This window comes from Ictidomys tridecemlineatus, chromosome 4 (assembly GCF_052094955.1).
Source record: "Ictidomys tridecemlineatus isolate mIctTri1 chromosome 4, mIctTri1.hap1, whole genome shotgun sequence".
NCBI lineage: Eukaryota > Metazoa > Chordata > Mammalia > Rodentia > Sciuridae > Ictidomys > Ictidomys tridecemlineatus.
In genome coordinates this window covers 102,546,510-102,560,274 of record NC_135480.1, presented here as the reverse complement: position 1 = coordinate 102,560,274, position 13,765 = coordinate 102,546,510, and the positions used below count along the sequence as shown (strand labels likewise).

The window sequence follows — 13,765 nt, the reverse complement described above, 5'->3', positions numbered from 1 at the left end:
GCCAGGAGTGTCACTCAGTGGTAGAACACCTGCTTCAGTCCCCATTGGTAGAAAATTTTTTTCTTAAAGATCAAGTGCTGCTGAACTCAAGGGTCCTGGAAAAGGTCTGACCTCCCAGACAGAAGCCCCTCAGGCCCTCAAGAGGGTAGATGAAGAAGACTGTAGGGGTGGGGGAATCCCCTCTCCTGAATACAAGAATAGCTGCCTTAGGAACACAGAATCTGTGTTGGTTCTTCTGCCCCTGCTAGTTTCCTCACTTTGCTCCCTTCTGGTATTCTCTGTCCCCTATTCTTTCCAAACATGCCTCATTCTCACCACAGGACAAAAGCAATATGTCACAAAAAAAAACATGCATTTGGTATTTACCCAGTCCTAGTAGATGCAACTTTGTTCTCTATATCTCATTAGCTGTGTGACCCTGGGGAAGTTACTTAACCTCTCAGAGCCCTAGCACCATCATTTGTAAAATAGTTATGTTACCTCATAGAGTTTGAAAGGAAAGAAATTGCACGTAAGACCTCTTGCCCTAAAACATAGAAGACATTCTACAAATAGTAGCCATAAGAATTAGTCTGACTCCACACCCCTCTGCCCTGCCCAACTCAGCCTGAGCATGGCTAACACAAAACAGATTAGCAATCCCTTATTTTCCTCCCTTGAGGACAGCTGGGCGAGACTGGATTTTCCAAAAGAACTTCACTCATGAAGAAGAGACATCAAGTGATCTCATTTTCAGTGTGGGCTTCCCACCCTGCAACAGCCCGATGACCCACCCCAGCCTGCGCAAGGCCTTGGGCACCTACCTCCCCATTCTCTATCCTGCCTCCTATCGGCTGAGGGGCCCCCGGGAGGACAGCCCCCTCCAGTTCACGCCATGCTTTCTATAATGGTTCCCTTCCTTGTCCTGGTCACACAGGTAATCTAATAGGGACATTTCAAAGACCCAGGCTTGGCTAATGCCCATCACCCAGACCAGGAAGACTGGTGGGCAGTTGGCTTTGCCCAGGGCCAGAGGTCTTAAAGCAGCCAACCTACACCCAGCTTCTCTCTCTCTCTCAGACCCCTTGAGTCTCCCTAATATCTGCAAAGCAGCCCCATGTTTTCTTGCCGGCACCCCAGGAGCTTCCTCAGCCTGGGGTGAGGTGGGAAAGGGGTGGCGGGCTTGCTCACACGTGCCCACTGGGTACCTGCTTCCTCCACTGGAAGCTTCCTCAGCCACTGCCTGTGCCTTTAAGAACTGCCACCCTGTGCCAGGGTCTTGCCCTCAGCTCCTCAGCTGAGTTGGATTAAGGGACCATTTCGTGCCTCTGTGAATTCCTTCTGGCTGCCATCCCTTCCCCCACATGGAGACAGAGTAGCCATAGCCCCAATCAGTCAGCCAAGTGCAGCCCAAGAGCTGGTCTAGCCAGACAGCCTTTGCTCTCCGGGAGTAAAGGTTGCCCCATTTGGGAGGGAGCTGTGGCCAGAGAGGGGGCCCTTGGGGGTCTAGGGCTATTACAGGGACTCCAGAGAGCCATGCAGAGCTTTGGGCCATGAAGGAATACTCGGATGTCATCCTCTGCATGGAGGCGACAGAACTGAGCAAGGTAAGGGCCACGAGGAACCACCCCCCCCAGACCCAGCATCCTCAGGCTGCACCCCCTCCTGGGGCCACCAAGAGCCCACTGCCTGCCCTCAGCCTCGAGCCTCTGCCTTCCAGACCGAGTTCTGCAATCCTGCCTTCGAGCCTGAAGCTGGGCTACCCGGCCCTTCAGCAGCCCTCCGGCAGGATGCCAGCCACAACATCCAAGCTCCCTGGCACGGTAACCCTCTCAGGGGTGACCTGGGGGTAAGACAGGGGCCCAGAAGCTGAACACCGTGTGAAGGAGGCCGAAGGGCAGGGGGCTCTAAACCCCCCCTCCTGCCCATAGGCCGGCGTCCCAGAGGCCTGCAGCCAGACTGCCACTTCTCCTGGCTCTGCATCCTCCTGCTCGCCAGTCTGCTGCTCCTGCTACTTGGGCTGCTCGCGGCCATCATCCTGTCCCGTGAGTACCTGGACTGACTCTGTGGGCCTCTACCCACCTCCTATGGATCCAGCTCCTCTGAAGGCCGCCTCTTCATCTTCCTCCTCTAGAGTTGCCGGCTGCACCCCCACCCGGGGCCACCAAGAGCCCACTGCCTGCCCAAGGCCTCACCACTACTACTACCCCAACCACCAGCACCAGCACCACCTCCTCAGCTACCACAGGGCAGCAGGGGGCAGACGCAAGCCCCGCACACCAGGCCAGTGAGTACTCAGCGCAGCTCTCTAGGAAGGCCCAAGATGGCAGCTTGGAGGGGAAGCCAGAAAGTATTGCCTTGGGGGAAAAGGATCTCTCCTTGTGAACTTTGAACTCTACCCTCCATTCCTGCAGCCTGTGGGGGCCTCCTTCCTGGTCCAAGGGGCTTCTTCAGCAGCCCCAACTACCCAGATCCTTACCCACCCAATGCCCACTGCGTGTGGCACATCCAGGTGGCCACTGACCATACGATACAGCTCAAGATTGAAGCCCTCAGCGTGGAGGGCGTGGCCGCCTGTCTTTTCGATCGCTTGGAAATCTCTCCTGAGCCTGAAGGGCCCCTCCTCAGGTGGGTCCCTTTTCCCCCAGGAGAGCCCCCCCCTGGAAGCTAGGGGGAGCAGGGCAGAACCAGGAAGCTGCAGGGGAGGCCTGGGAGAGACTGGACCACTGGGCCCCACTCGGCCACCACCCTGCTGTGTGACCTTGCTTCCCCTCTTTGACCTCAGTTTCCTCATCTATAAACAGAGTTCCTATCTTTCCCACGTAAGTCCCTGTAAGGACACGTGCAGGAAAGCCAAGAGTTTCCTGGAAAATTAAAGGAGGCTTTCATCTTATCAAGACTAGCCCTGGGGTTGAGGAAACAGGCCACACACTCAGGCAAGCCCCAGTCTGGCTCACCCTGACCCAGGAGGCCTCCATCACGGGACCTGGCTTCTTGCAGGGTGTGTGGGAAGGTGCCTCCCCCAACACTGAACACCAACGCCAGCCGCCTCCAGGTGGCCTTCGTTTCTGACAGCAGTGTGGAAGGATCTGGTTTCCAGGCCTGGTACCAAGCTGTGGCCCCTGGGCACGGTGAGTGACATCCCCACCATGTGCCCAGCTGCCTATCGCCCATTCCTTGCCTCCAGTCACTCTCGGCACTGGCAAAAGATCTGGAGACTCTGGAGATTTCTGACCCCAGATGCCCTCCACCAGGGAGCTGTGCCCACGAAGAGTTCCACTGTGACCAGCTCGTCTGCCTGCTGCCTGACTCAGTATGTGACGGTTTTGCCAACTGTGCCGATGGCAGTGACGAGACTAACTGTAGTGCCAAGCTCTTGGGTATGGATCCACCAGGTGTGGGGAGGTACTGTCTTCAGGCAACTGCCCCAGGTTCAAGCTGGGCTCCCCAACCTTGGCCCAGCCCCAAATCTGTATTCCTACCTGCCAACGTGCCCTGCCTGGTTGGCCGGAACTTGCTTGCCTGCAGGCAGGGCCCAAACTCTTGCTTTGCGGCCGCTGCAGGCCCTATTAGACAATGGAGGCACAGGCCCTGGCAACTCATGAGCCCTTCCGCCTCCCTACAGGGTGTGGGGGGAATCTGACTGGGCTGCAGGGCACCTTCTCCACGCCCAGTGACCTACAGCAGCACCCTCACCAACAGGTAAGTGTGGTGCCCAGGGGAACTGGTAGAACACCCAGGTTAGTGTGACTGGGAACAGCATGGTAGACACTGCCTTGGACTTGGGAAAGTCATTACTCAAGCAGACCGAAAGGGAACATTATTAAGTACCTACTGTGTACCCAGATATTCCTATGTTGGGCAAACCTATCTATTGGTGAGACTAGCCACATTAAAGATCCTTCCCCTTTTAAGAGCCTCAGTTTCCTCATCTATAAATGAGGCTCCTGTCTTTCCCATGTATGTCCCTGTAAGGACACATGTGCAGGAAAGTCGAGAGTTTCCTGGAAAATTAAAGGAGTTTTTTAATCTTATCAAGACCAGCCCTGGGGTTGAGGAAACACAACCACACACTCAGGCAAGCTCCAGTCTGGCTCACCCTGACCCAGGAGGCCTCCATCACATGGACCTGGCTTCTTGCTTTCCATTGGGAAGCTGGGTGGGCAAAAGCTTGTGCTGGGCTAAGAAGTCCCTTCTGAAGCTCATCCTGGATGCCCAGAGTGGGACAGGAGAAGGGCCCATGGGTTTCTCCATCTGCACCCTCCCCCAGCTTTGCACCTGGCATATCTCCGTGCCTGTTGGACATGGCATAGAACTCCAATTCTGGAACTTCAGCCTGGAAGCACAGGACGAGTGCAAGTTTGACTACGTGGAGGTGTATGAGACCAGCAGTTCAGGAGCCCTCAGCCTCCTGGGCAGGTACGGGAGCCAGGGTAGCTGAGCAGCTAACCCATCCTCCACTGCTGACACACCAGGCTCCCTACACATGGGCCCAACTTACTCCCCAACTTCGTTTTCTTCTGCCACTCCAGGCCATGGGTCTCTACCTTCACCCTAAAAGGCTTGTGCATGCTTATCTCAAAGCCCTCATGCCTGCAACTGCCCCACCCCAGGAAGTCCTTTGGCAAGCCCCTCTCCACCCTGGGGGGCTATTTCCATTCCCCTACAAGCCCTCCTGAAGCAACTCAAGCCCAAGTAGTTTAAAACTTTGTCTCCTGACTCTGTATGTCCTCCTCACCATACCCTAAGTTCTGATAGCAGCAACTGTTTCCAATCACCCCTGGCAAGTCCCAGAGCCCCAGCTCAGAGATGTAGCAGATGGCCTGGGGTCACATGCCCAGAACAACACTCTGTTGTGGGCAGGTTCTGTGGAGCAGAGACACCTCCACATCTCGTCTCCTCGCATCATGAACTGGCTGTGCTCTTCCGGACAGATCATAGCATCAGCAGCGGGGGCTTCTCCGCCACCTTCAAGGCCTTCAATGCCACAGAGAGTAAGTACCCTTGGGCGAGTGGGTTGGGCAGTAGAGACACCTCCACGGAACAGAAGAGGGCTCTGGACCTGGTCAGGGCACCCTGGAGCGGGGGCAGTTCCAGGGTACTGCCATACCCCCTGTGCCTACAGACCCCTGTGGACCCAGAAAGTTCTTGTGCCAGAATGGAGGGTGTAGGGATCTGCAGTGGATGTGTGACTTGTGGAGAGACTGTATAGATGGCAACAATGACAAGAATTGCAGCAGTCCCTTGCTCCCACCCCCAGGTGAGAAGCCTGCACTGACACCCTGAATGGGCCCCCATCCTGAGCAGGCTGGGTGTCCAGCACCTTCCCCAATATTCCTTTCCCTCCTCCCTGATTGGGATTGGGGGACCAGTTGAGTATTACTCTCCTGACTGTGGGGCTACTTCACAGAGTCCTGGAGAGACTCTCAACTGGTGGGGGCAGTGGTACTTAGTGTCACGCCAAAAGGACCCAGGAATCTGGGAATCAATGTTTGGGGCTTCAAGAATCAGCCACCTTGTCACACACAGTCCTCTCCACAACCCACTTCAAAGATGAAGATGAGATTTTACACAGAGTGGGTGAGTTTATTACAGATGCCCAAGTAGTTCCTGCAAATATGAGCACCCCACATTCCCTGAGATCAAAGAGGTGGCTGCGTGATGCCCAGGATTGGCAACTTGCTTGGAGATGGCTCTTGAGAAGAACAGGAATCCCTGATGTGTATAAAGCCTCTCTCCTTGTTAACTCTTTGGATTTTCACAACAATCTCCATCTGACCTATGTAAGGACCCAGAGTAATGAAGTGACTTGTCCCCACAGTGACCCCTTCTCCCATCCCTGCAGAGCTGGCCTGTGAGCCTGTCCAGGTGGAGATGTGCATCGGTCTGAGTTACAACACCACGGCCTTCCCTAACATCTGGGTGGGCATGGCCACCCAGGAGGAGGTGGTAGATGTCCTCAGAGGCTACAAGGTGCTCTGGACAGAGACAAGGAGGGAGGCCACAGGAAGGGGAGGGAACCTGGGGAGCTGAGCACCTGAGGGCTGATCTCTTCTTCCCACAGAGCCTAACAAGCCTTCCCTGCTACCAGAATTTTCGGAGGCTCCTTTGTGGGCTGCTTGTGCCCCGCTGCACCCTGCTGGGCAGTGTCCTTCCCCCTTGCCGCTCTGTCTGCCAGGAGGCAGAGAGACAGTGCCAATCTGGCCTGGCACTACTGGGCACCCCCTGGCCCTTCAACTGCAACAGGCTGCCTGAGGCAGCTGGTTTGGAAGCCTGTGCACAGCCCTGACCCTCATGCTGGCCCTGCCTCTGCCTGCCCACAGGCTTTTGCCTTTATGGGCAAGCAGGCAGAGGACAAGGGAAGAGGGGACCTTTGTATAGGACTCTGTCCATCCTCTCAGTCCCTGGCTAATGGAGCCCTCCCACCTTCACTCTCCTTCCCTGTTCCTTTACTTGCCAAAGGCTGCTGACCTGGCTTCACACTGTGCCACTGGACAATCTAGAGGCTTTCCATGCAGGGTTTCCTATCTTTTGCTTTCTCTCTTCCATTTGCTTTTTCAGGTTCTCTGTCACCTGCCCTGTGTTTTTTTCATTTAGTCAACAAAACTGTATTGAGTGCCTATAGATTCAAAGGCCCTGTTCCTGCTGGCTCTCAGTCTCTGGAACTCTCCACGCTCTGCTCTTCGCTGGTCCACTTCTCCATGGTCTAGAGTCTTGTCCTTGGTCTCTGTCATTGCACCATCTTTCCCTCCCGCTCCTGGGAACCAGAGCCCTTAGCGTCTGGCTCTCACCAATTGCCTCTCAGTGCCCTGCTCAAATTCTCTCTCCCCCCTCCCTTCTCCTCCCAAACTTTGGCCGACGGCCGGGCGACACCACGAGTTATTTCCCTGCTATTTCCCGGCCTGGAGCTCTTGGCCCTTGAACAACTGGTTTCCTCCTGGAGTCTGGGAGGAGCAGAGCAGAACCGACCAGGAGCGAACCAGGACCAGGGGAAGGACGAGGACAAGGGGGTACCTGGGTAGGGTGAAGTGCAGGGCGGGAGCAAAGCCAAAAGGAGGGTCCAGAGTGGCGACTGTCCCAAAGGAGGCCATTGAGAGAGCCAGCAGCGCCGGGGAGCTGGGAGTGGGTGAGTCTGGCAGAGGAGGGGGAATGGGGTGAGGGAGGAGACTGTGGGAAAGTCTGGGCGCCGGCTGGGGTGGGAGGGAGGGAAGGAGAGAGGGCTGGCCTCCCTTTCCCTCTCGCTTGTGTTCTCCAGCTTCTGAGTTCTGGGGAGCCCCTTTTTCCATCCTCCAGCGCGCCCGCTCAGCCTCTGGGGCATGGCAGTGGGGTGGGGACCGGTTGGGCTGAGCAAGGGTGGAGAGCGAGGCGGGTGCCAGAATTCTGGGTTCCGACTCCAGCCCTGCCCGACCCACAGACGACGAGAGGACACCGGCGCTCGGGCTCCCGGTGCCGGCATCATGAGGCCTCTCCTCGCCCTGTTGCTCCTGAGCCTGGCGTCCGGCTCGCCCCCACTGGAAGATAACAAGATCCCCAGCTTGTGCCCGGGCCACCCGGGCCTTCCAGGCACACCGGGTCACCATGGCAGCCAGGGCCTGCCTGGCCGCGACGGCCGCGATGGCCGCGACGGCTTGCCCGGGACTCCCGGCGAGAAAGGCGAGGGCGGGAGGCCGGGTAAGGAAGCACCTTTGTTGAGGTCCAAATGGGATGTTGGAGCCATTGTGGTTCTCCTGTGCCCTCGGGTTCGGGGCTCCCTCTAGGGGGCGCTAATGCTCAACCACTCAGGTCGGCGGGGCGGGGCGGGGCCGGGCACTTCTGAGACCCTCTTTGCTCAGCCGCTCAGATCTACCCCAACCCCTGCAGAAAACCGGGGCAGAGACTGGGGCGGAGAGAGGAAGCGGCTTTTCGGAGGCTCAGTGAGGCTGAGCGAGAGTGGAAGTTCTTGAAGTCGCCCTCCTGCACCCGGCTGCGGGCTGATCCCACCGCAACAGCCACCATTCTTAACCCTCCCCCTCTCCCGCAGGACTGCCGGGGCCGCGTGGGGAACCCGGGCCGCGAGGAGAGGCGGGACCCATGGGGGCAACCGGGCCTGCAGGCGAGTGCTCTGTGCCTCCGCGCTCCGCCTTTAGCGCTAAGCACTCTGAGAGCCGGGTGCCTCCGCCTGCTGATGCGCCCCTACCCTTTGACCGCGTGCTGGTGAACGAGCAGGGACATTACGACGCCACCACCGGCAAATTCACCTGCCAAGTGCCGGGGGTCTACTACTTCGCAGTCCATGCCACCGTCTACCGGGCCAGTCTGCAGTTCGATCTGGTCAAGAACGGCGAGTCCATCGCTTCTTTCTTCCAGTTTTTCGGAGGGTGGCCCAAGCCAGCCTCGCTCTCCGGGGGTGCCATGGTGAGACTGGAGCCAGAGGACCAGGTGTGGGTGCAGGTGGGCGTGGGTGATTACATTGGCATCTATGCCAGCATCAAGACAGACAGCACCTTCTCTGGATTTCTTGTCTACTCCGACTGGCACAGCTCTCCAGTCTTTGCTTAGTGCCTACTGGAAAGTGAGCTCCCGCTCTCTTCTACAAGAGAAGGGTGTAACACTGACAGCGGCACATTCGGGAGGGCTGGCCCCCCCGGAATATTGTGAATGACTAGGGAAGTGGAGTAGAGGCCTCTCCGTCCTGTGGCAAGAAATGGAGACCCAGGCTGTCTGAGGTCTGGTGCTGGCAGCATGGGGCAGTGGCTGGATTTCTGCCCAACACTAAAGGAATGTACTGCACTAGCAAATGTGGGTCCCCCTGGTTGCTCTGGCCCAAGGTGGGGTGCTCTTTTCCTGGTCCTCTGCTTCTCTGCATCCTCCTCCATCCCTCCTGCTTCAGGGACCAACACTTTTCTCAGAGATCATTTAATAAATTTAACAAACCCTCTTACTGGCTTCAGCCTTTCTTTAGTGGTGGGGATACTTGTTTCTGAGTATCATGGTGGGCTGTGCAAGCAAACTGGGTGCTCTTGGATGGGATGGGATAGGAAATGCAGGAAGCAGGCCCAGAGGAATGACAGCCTGCTTCACAGAGCTGTCACATGGGTTTCAGAATTTGTGAAAAGGAGTATATGGGGTGTTTGGGGGAGGGGGTACTCTCCTGCTGTGGGGCCACCCAGAGAAAGGGGTGTCTTTTCTGACTCAAAGATGCCAAATCAGATGGGCACTGCCCTCACCACACATACCCTGCCCTGATCCAACAACAAAAGGCTAAGGTTTTCATTTATGGCTACTCTGGCTGTTTGTCTGGTCCCTGGATTACTAGAAAGTTATTGCTCTATCACCATGCTAGGTGAATGATGTTCTTGGATGTCAAGATAAGTTATTTCTTTGGAAACCACAAGGGGGCGCCCCAGTTTCAGAATGCAACAAGCATTGGTAGCTTGAGCTCAGTCAGCACTTCTGGGGTGATTAAGGAGAGGAAGGGTATTAAGGTCTGCCAAAGGAGTTCCAGATGAGGGTGGAGGAAATGGGGTGCTTTACTTCCATCTCAGGAAGTTTATCTTCCCTCATAAAATGTTTATCCCCACATTAAACAGAGACTGGAAGGAGCCAAGTCTCCCCTTGTTTAGCTCCCTCTCCAGAGTTGGGGGAAGGGAAGAGAAAGAGCCATACCCAGCCACAAGCCTCCCACCTCTGATGTAGGTGGGGAACTCTCCCCCACTGTGCTGGGCACAGCCTGGGTGGGCCAAGCCACTAAGTCTGAGGCTGAACACAAAGCCCCTTGGAAGCTCCCCTCCTCTGACCTTGAGAGCCCAGCCTCAATCTAATGACTAACAAACCAGAGCTTGCCAGTCCCAGTCTGCTCAGCCTATCAACCTAGAGAGTGGAGGGGCCTCAAACCAGTTTCTTCAGGACCCACCTACCTCCTCCCCTTCCAGAAGACAGTCCCAGGCATTATACTCTTAGAGGGAACATACAATTATGGGGGAGTGCCCCTTCTCTCTGGTCATGTGAGGGCAGCTATGATCATGGGCATTGGGCCACACTGGAGCCAGAGATAGGCCTCAGGCCTCCTGAGCTTCAATTCCCTGCTCTCCACCAGGAGGCCCCACAGCCCTCCTCCAGCCCATCATAGCACTAGTCTCTGTGCCAAGAAACAGAGACAAGCCCCAGCTCCTCCAGACATCAGGACCCCAAGGCCCCTCCTGGGAAGGATGGCACCAGAGGGAAAGCTGAGAAGGTAGACTTAAAGAGTAAGAAGTTCACATTCAGCTCTACCAAGACTTAATTCTGGCAGAAATGGAAGACAGGGAAGGTTTTCCTAGAAACTTGTGTGTGAAAGGACTAACTGGAAAGGGTGAGAGCTAACCCAGCCACACCTGGCACAGACACTCCCTATTTCCCCTCTTCTCCAGGGGCCAGTCCAAGGCCTGGTCCACCAGAGAACACACCTGCCTGACTCTAGCAGGACTGAAAGATCTTTCTGTAGCATCTGTCACCCTGATCAACTATTAACTTTTGCAGAGATGCACACAGACGCGGTCAGAGCTGTCAAGAGAACTTTATTCATTGGAAACTGGGCAAACAGACCCCTCAGGGAGCTGCATGCCCCTAAGCCCTGGCCCCTTCTGTTTGGACCCTAGTGAAATGTGCACAGTTGCCCTCCCTAATGTCAGGGAGAGACAAAGAGGAATGCCATTTTTTCTATGTAAAGTGAGGAATAAAAGGGGAATGAGTAGAAATCTGGTTATCCCTCCTGAGGCTCCCTGTGGAGCTGGGGTGCCTGAGGTTACATGGTCCCCAGATCAGGTGCAGATGCACACCCCTCCCAGAGGTAAACTGATCCCAGCTTTTGGATCAGGTTGGGAGAGAGCCTCTTAAGATCATGACAGGCAGAAGTGGCTCTAAGGGCACCTGAGAGATTCCACCCCCAAACCTACCAGGGCACAGGGGCTCTGGTTGAACACAAAGGTTCAAGATCATTCCAAGGCCCCTGAGTTGCCAAAATATCCAAGTGACACTCATGTGTTGTGCTGCAGAAGCTGGGGGGAAAGTGGGAAAGAGGCAGGGGGAGTACCTACAAATCTCCAACAGGAAAACCAGAAGCAGAGACAGGTAGCCCCAGAGGCTGGTATGTGGGTGCGCCTGGGCAGGTTGGAGGAGAACCCACAGCACACAGTCTCAGGACCTTTGCATAGTGACATACTCACCACCCTCAGCATCAAAGGGACCCAACTGGGCACAGAGAAGCTATGTTGCCCTGCCCCCCCCCAGATCAAAGATGTCCATCCATAGTGTCCCATCTCTATGTTCTGGATGTATGGCTTGAGGCTTAGCAGGACAACCAAAGGACAGAGGATTTCAGGCCAGGACCCAGCAGTGAGGTGTTAATTCTGTCCCAGAGCAGGTGCCTGTGTGGAGCGTGGAGAGTAGACAGGCAGGGAGGGAGTCTTCAGAGGTAGACATTGAGGGTCTGCAGGATACCGCGGCGGCAAAGCGGGCAGTTGCGGTGGTAGACGGGGTGGCGCATCAGGATTTCAGTGCAGGCCTGGCACAAGCACAGGTGCCTGCAGGGCAGAAGCAGCACAGTCTTGCTCTGGTCCTGGCAGATGACACACTTCTTCCGCTCCTCTTGCTCCTTTAGCAACTTCCACGGGTCTTGCCCAGCTGTAGACTCTTCCTCATTGAGCCTCTCCCGGCCCCGGGCAGGTGTCACTCTTATGGTACTGGCCTCCTCCTCTTCTGCCTCTGATCTGGGCCCTGCTTCAGGAAGAGTGTCCTGTCCCTGGGTCCTGGTTGAAAATACCCTCCTAGGGCCACCCTGAGGGGCCCCTGGTGCCCCTCCCCGGTATGGCCAGCTCGCCAGCTGTAGGCTGCGGCTCCATACTTGGCGCCAGGCCTCCAAGCCCAGGGCAAGGCGAGACAGCCTCACAACGTCCTCTCGCAGTCGATGGTATGATGGCCAGGTATGAAGCTGACTGAGTGCTCGGGTGACCAGTCTCAGGGTGAAGTCTGGGTGCAACACAGTCACTGTCACTGCAACCACACAAGCCAGTAACACCAGGCCAGTGAGATTGACAAGTACAAAGCTGGCCAGGAGTCGGGCAGCTGAGGCCAGCAGTTCCAATACTAGTTGGCAGGGGGTCCAAAGGAGGATGGCCATGGCCACAGCACTGCTGGAAATATGGGCCAGGAAGGTAGCCACTACATCCGTCATCCTCCACAGAGGGCCCGTAACTGTATCCCAGAGGGCCAGCACCAGGGAGAAGAGGTTCTGAGTGCCAATGAGGCAGATGTTGACCAGGCTGTTGATCACATAGGCCACCAGGCTCATAGCAATAGTACAGATGTCACAGGCCTGGCGCAGCAAAGAATGGCCATTGGAGACCACATTGAGGATACCCCTGTGCAGTATTTCCCGGCTCCGTAGTGCCCCATGAGATGCCAGGTGCCCCAGGAGCTTCAGACTCTCAAGGCCAGAGCAGCAGCTATACAGCAGAGTACACAAGGCCTGCAAGCCCCCAAAGGTGAACCGGACCAAGGCTTCCATCAAGGCCAGCAGTGAAAGCAGGACACCTCGGCCCAAGTGCAGAAGACTAGTCAGTACCGTGTGCGGCAGGTTGTAGATGAAGGCCAGGAGCCAGGCCAGGGAAGCCAGGAGGGAGGACACCAGCAGGAAGTTGAGATCCAACACCAAGGTCAGCACGTCCAGCACCAGGCCCACCCCATTCACTACCAGGTACACAGCCTCCATGATAGGGATATGGAGGTCAGTCCAAAAGAAAGACTGGCTCCTCAGTTGAGGGCGCTGTCAAGGTTGTCAATATTTTGGGAGATCAGGAATTAATTTGGAAGGGAAGTGAGCAGTCTCCAACTGAGGGGGAACGAAAATCTAAGGGAAAAGTGGGTTAGAGAGAAGGGGAGTCTTAATAGAGGGAAAGGGGGCCAGATGCCGCTCCAAGAGTCCCGGTTTTGAAGGCGGGCTGGTTGGGAGGGAAGAAACCAAACATCTCTGAAGTGAAGGTGAGCACAGTCTGGAGGAGAGACCTCGGCTTTGGAGGCCTGGTGTGGCGTACCACCGCCAGGCAGTGGGTCAGACCGGGAGGAGACCGGGAACCGATGGGATGGGACCGGATCGGGCCGGGCCGGGGCCGGGTGGGGGCGGCGCTAGCTGGGCGCGTCTCGCGGTCCAGCTACGCAGGTGCCCCTGTCCCCGCCCGGCCCCCGTCCTCCCGCTCGCGGCGCTGGACGCCCAAAGAGGGAATGGGAGAGGGAGCCGGCCTCAGCAAACCCCAAGCGCGGCCTCTACTTCGCTGGGCGCAGCCATCTTGTGTGCGAAGGGGTGGGACAAGAGGCGTGACAAGGAGGGAGGGAAGACTATATCCGACCAATCGGTGAGGGTCCAAGCCAGGAATGTCGAGCGTTCATTGGTCCGTTTGAAGGGCGCCTAAACAGTTGTGCGTTCCAAAAAGAGGGGCGGAGACCTACTAACATCCCCGCCCCTTTGAGGTGATGATTGGTCCATTGACGGAAAGTGTCGGAATACGCCCTTCCAGCCCCGCCCACTAAAAGATCCGGCCTGGAATGAGGCTACATTCGGTTGTTTTTCTTCTTCCGGGAGTTGGAGAGTGGGCTCTTAGGCTAAAGTCGTAGGTCGTCTCTTCTGGGCTGGGCTCTAGGGTAGCATCGTCTCCGCATCCCGCTCATACCCACTGCCTCGTCGTCTTATTTATTCATAAGACAAGAGGAAACATTGTTCCAGGAGATTCCAAGATTGCTATTCCAAATTTTCTCATCAGGTTTTCCAATGTCC

General features: G+C 56.4%; 3 protein-coding genes across 7 annotated transcripts; 2 read left to right on the top strand and 1 right to left on the bottom strand.

Moving 5' to 3' along the window:
* Positions 1 to 1,305: 1,305 nt before the first annotated feature.
* Positions 1,306 to 6,268, top strand: Mfrp (membrane frizzled-related protein). 4 transcript variants are annotated; one of them, XM_040285370.2, is made up of 13 exons: positions 1,306 to 1,586; positions 1,700 to 1,802; positions 1,911 to 2,024; positions 2,114 to 2,266; positions 2,394 to 2,607; positions 2,980 to 3,110; positions 3,234 to 3,359; positions 3,605 to 3,681; positions 4,250 to 4,398; positions 4,843 to 4,973; positions 5,105 to 5,239; positions 5,390 to 5,559; positions 6,044 to 6,268. In XM_040285370.2, exons 1-13 carry the CDS (start codon positions 1,533 to 1,535, stop codon positions 6,266 to 6,268), a joined length of 1,782 nt encoding a protein of 593 aa, XP_040141304.2. In that variant the 5' UTR covers positions 1,306 to 1,532. The 4 variants fall into 4 exon arrangements, with proteins under 4 accessions (XP_040141304.2, XP_021584163.2, XP_077903290.1 ...); XM_021728488.3 differs by lacking the exon at positions 5,390 to 5,559 and adding an exon at positions 5,801 to 5,952 and having other exon boundaries at positions 1,309 to 1,586; XM_005328372.4 differs by lacking the exon at positions 5,390 to 5,559 and adding an exon at positions 5,825 to 5,952 and having other exon boundaries at positions 1,311 to 1,586.
* Positions 6,269 to 6,962: 694 nt separating this feature from the next.
* C1qtnf5 (C1q and TNF related 5) lies at positions 6,963 to 8,896 on the top strand. Of its 2 annotated transcripts, none has more exons than XM_013359954.4 (3): positions 6,963 to 7,105; positions 7,394 to 7,650; positions 8,000 to 8,896. In XM_013359954.4, the coding sequence occupies exons 2-3, from the start codon at positions 7,437 to 7,439 to the stop codon at positions 8,515 to 8,517; spliced, it is 732 nt and encodes a 243-aa protein (XP_013215408.2). In that variant the 5' UTR covers positions 6,963 to 7,105; positions 7,394 to 7,436; the 3' UTR covers positions 8,518 to 8,896. The 2 variants fall into 2 exon arrangements, with proteins under 2 accessions (XP_013215408.2, XP_005328427.3); XM_005328370.5 differs by having other exon boundaries at positions 6,966 to 7,105; positions 7,377 to 7,650.
* A 1,601-nt stretch (positions 8,897 to 10,497) lies between these two features.
* Positions 10,498 to 13,307, bottom strand: Rnf26 (ring finger protein 26). Its single transcript, XM_005328369.4, has one exon. The coding sequence runs from the start codon at positions 12,704 to 12,706 to the stop codon at positions 11,405 to 11,407; it is 1,302 nt and encodes a 433-aa protein (XP_005328426.1). The 5' UTR covers positions 12,707 to 13,307; the 3' UTR covers positions 10,498 to 11,404.
* Positions 13,308 to 13,765: the final 458 nt, after the last annotated feature.

Bases quoted from the DNA above. Each gene is read 5' to 3' on its own strand.
- Mfrp (XM_040285370.2), top strand. From the start codon at position 1,533: ATGAAGGAATACTCGGATGTCATCCTCTGCATGGAGGCGACAGAACTG. The intron at 3,111-3,233 runs GTGAGTGACATC...GCCCTCCACCAG, and splicing joins AGCTGTGGCCCCTGGGCACG to GGAGCTGTGCCCACGAAGAG. The intron at 5,240-5,389 runs GTGAGAAGCCTG...GCTACTTCACAG, and splicing joins TCCCTTGCTCCCACCCCCAG to AGTCCTGGAGAGACTCTCAA.
- C1qtnf5 (XM_013359954.4), top strand. From the start codon at position 7,437: ATGAGGCCTCTCCTCGCCCTGTTGCTCCTGAGCCTGGCGTCCGGCTCG. The intron at 7,651-7,999 runs GTAAGGAAGCAC...CCTCTCCCGCAG, and splicing joins AGGCGAGGGCGGGAGGCCGG to GACTGCCGGGGCCGCGTGGG.
- Rnf26 (XM_005328369.4), bottom strand. From the start codon at position 12,706: ATGGAGGCTGTGTACCTGGTAGTGAATGGGGTGGGCCTGGTGCTGGAC.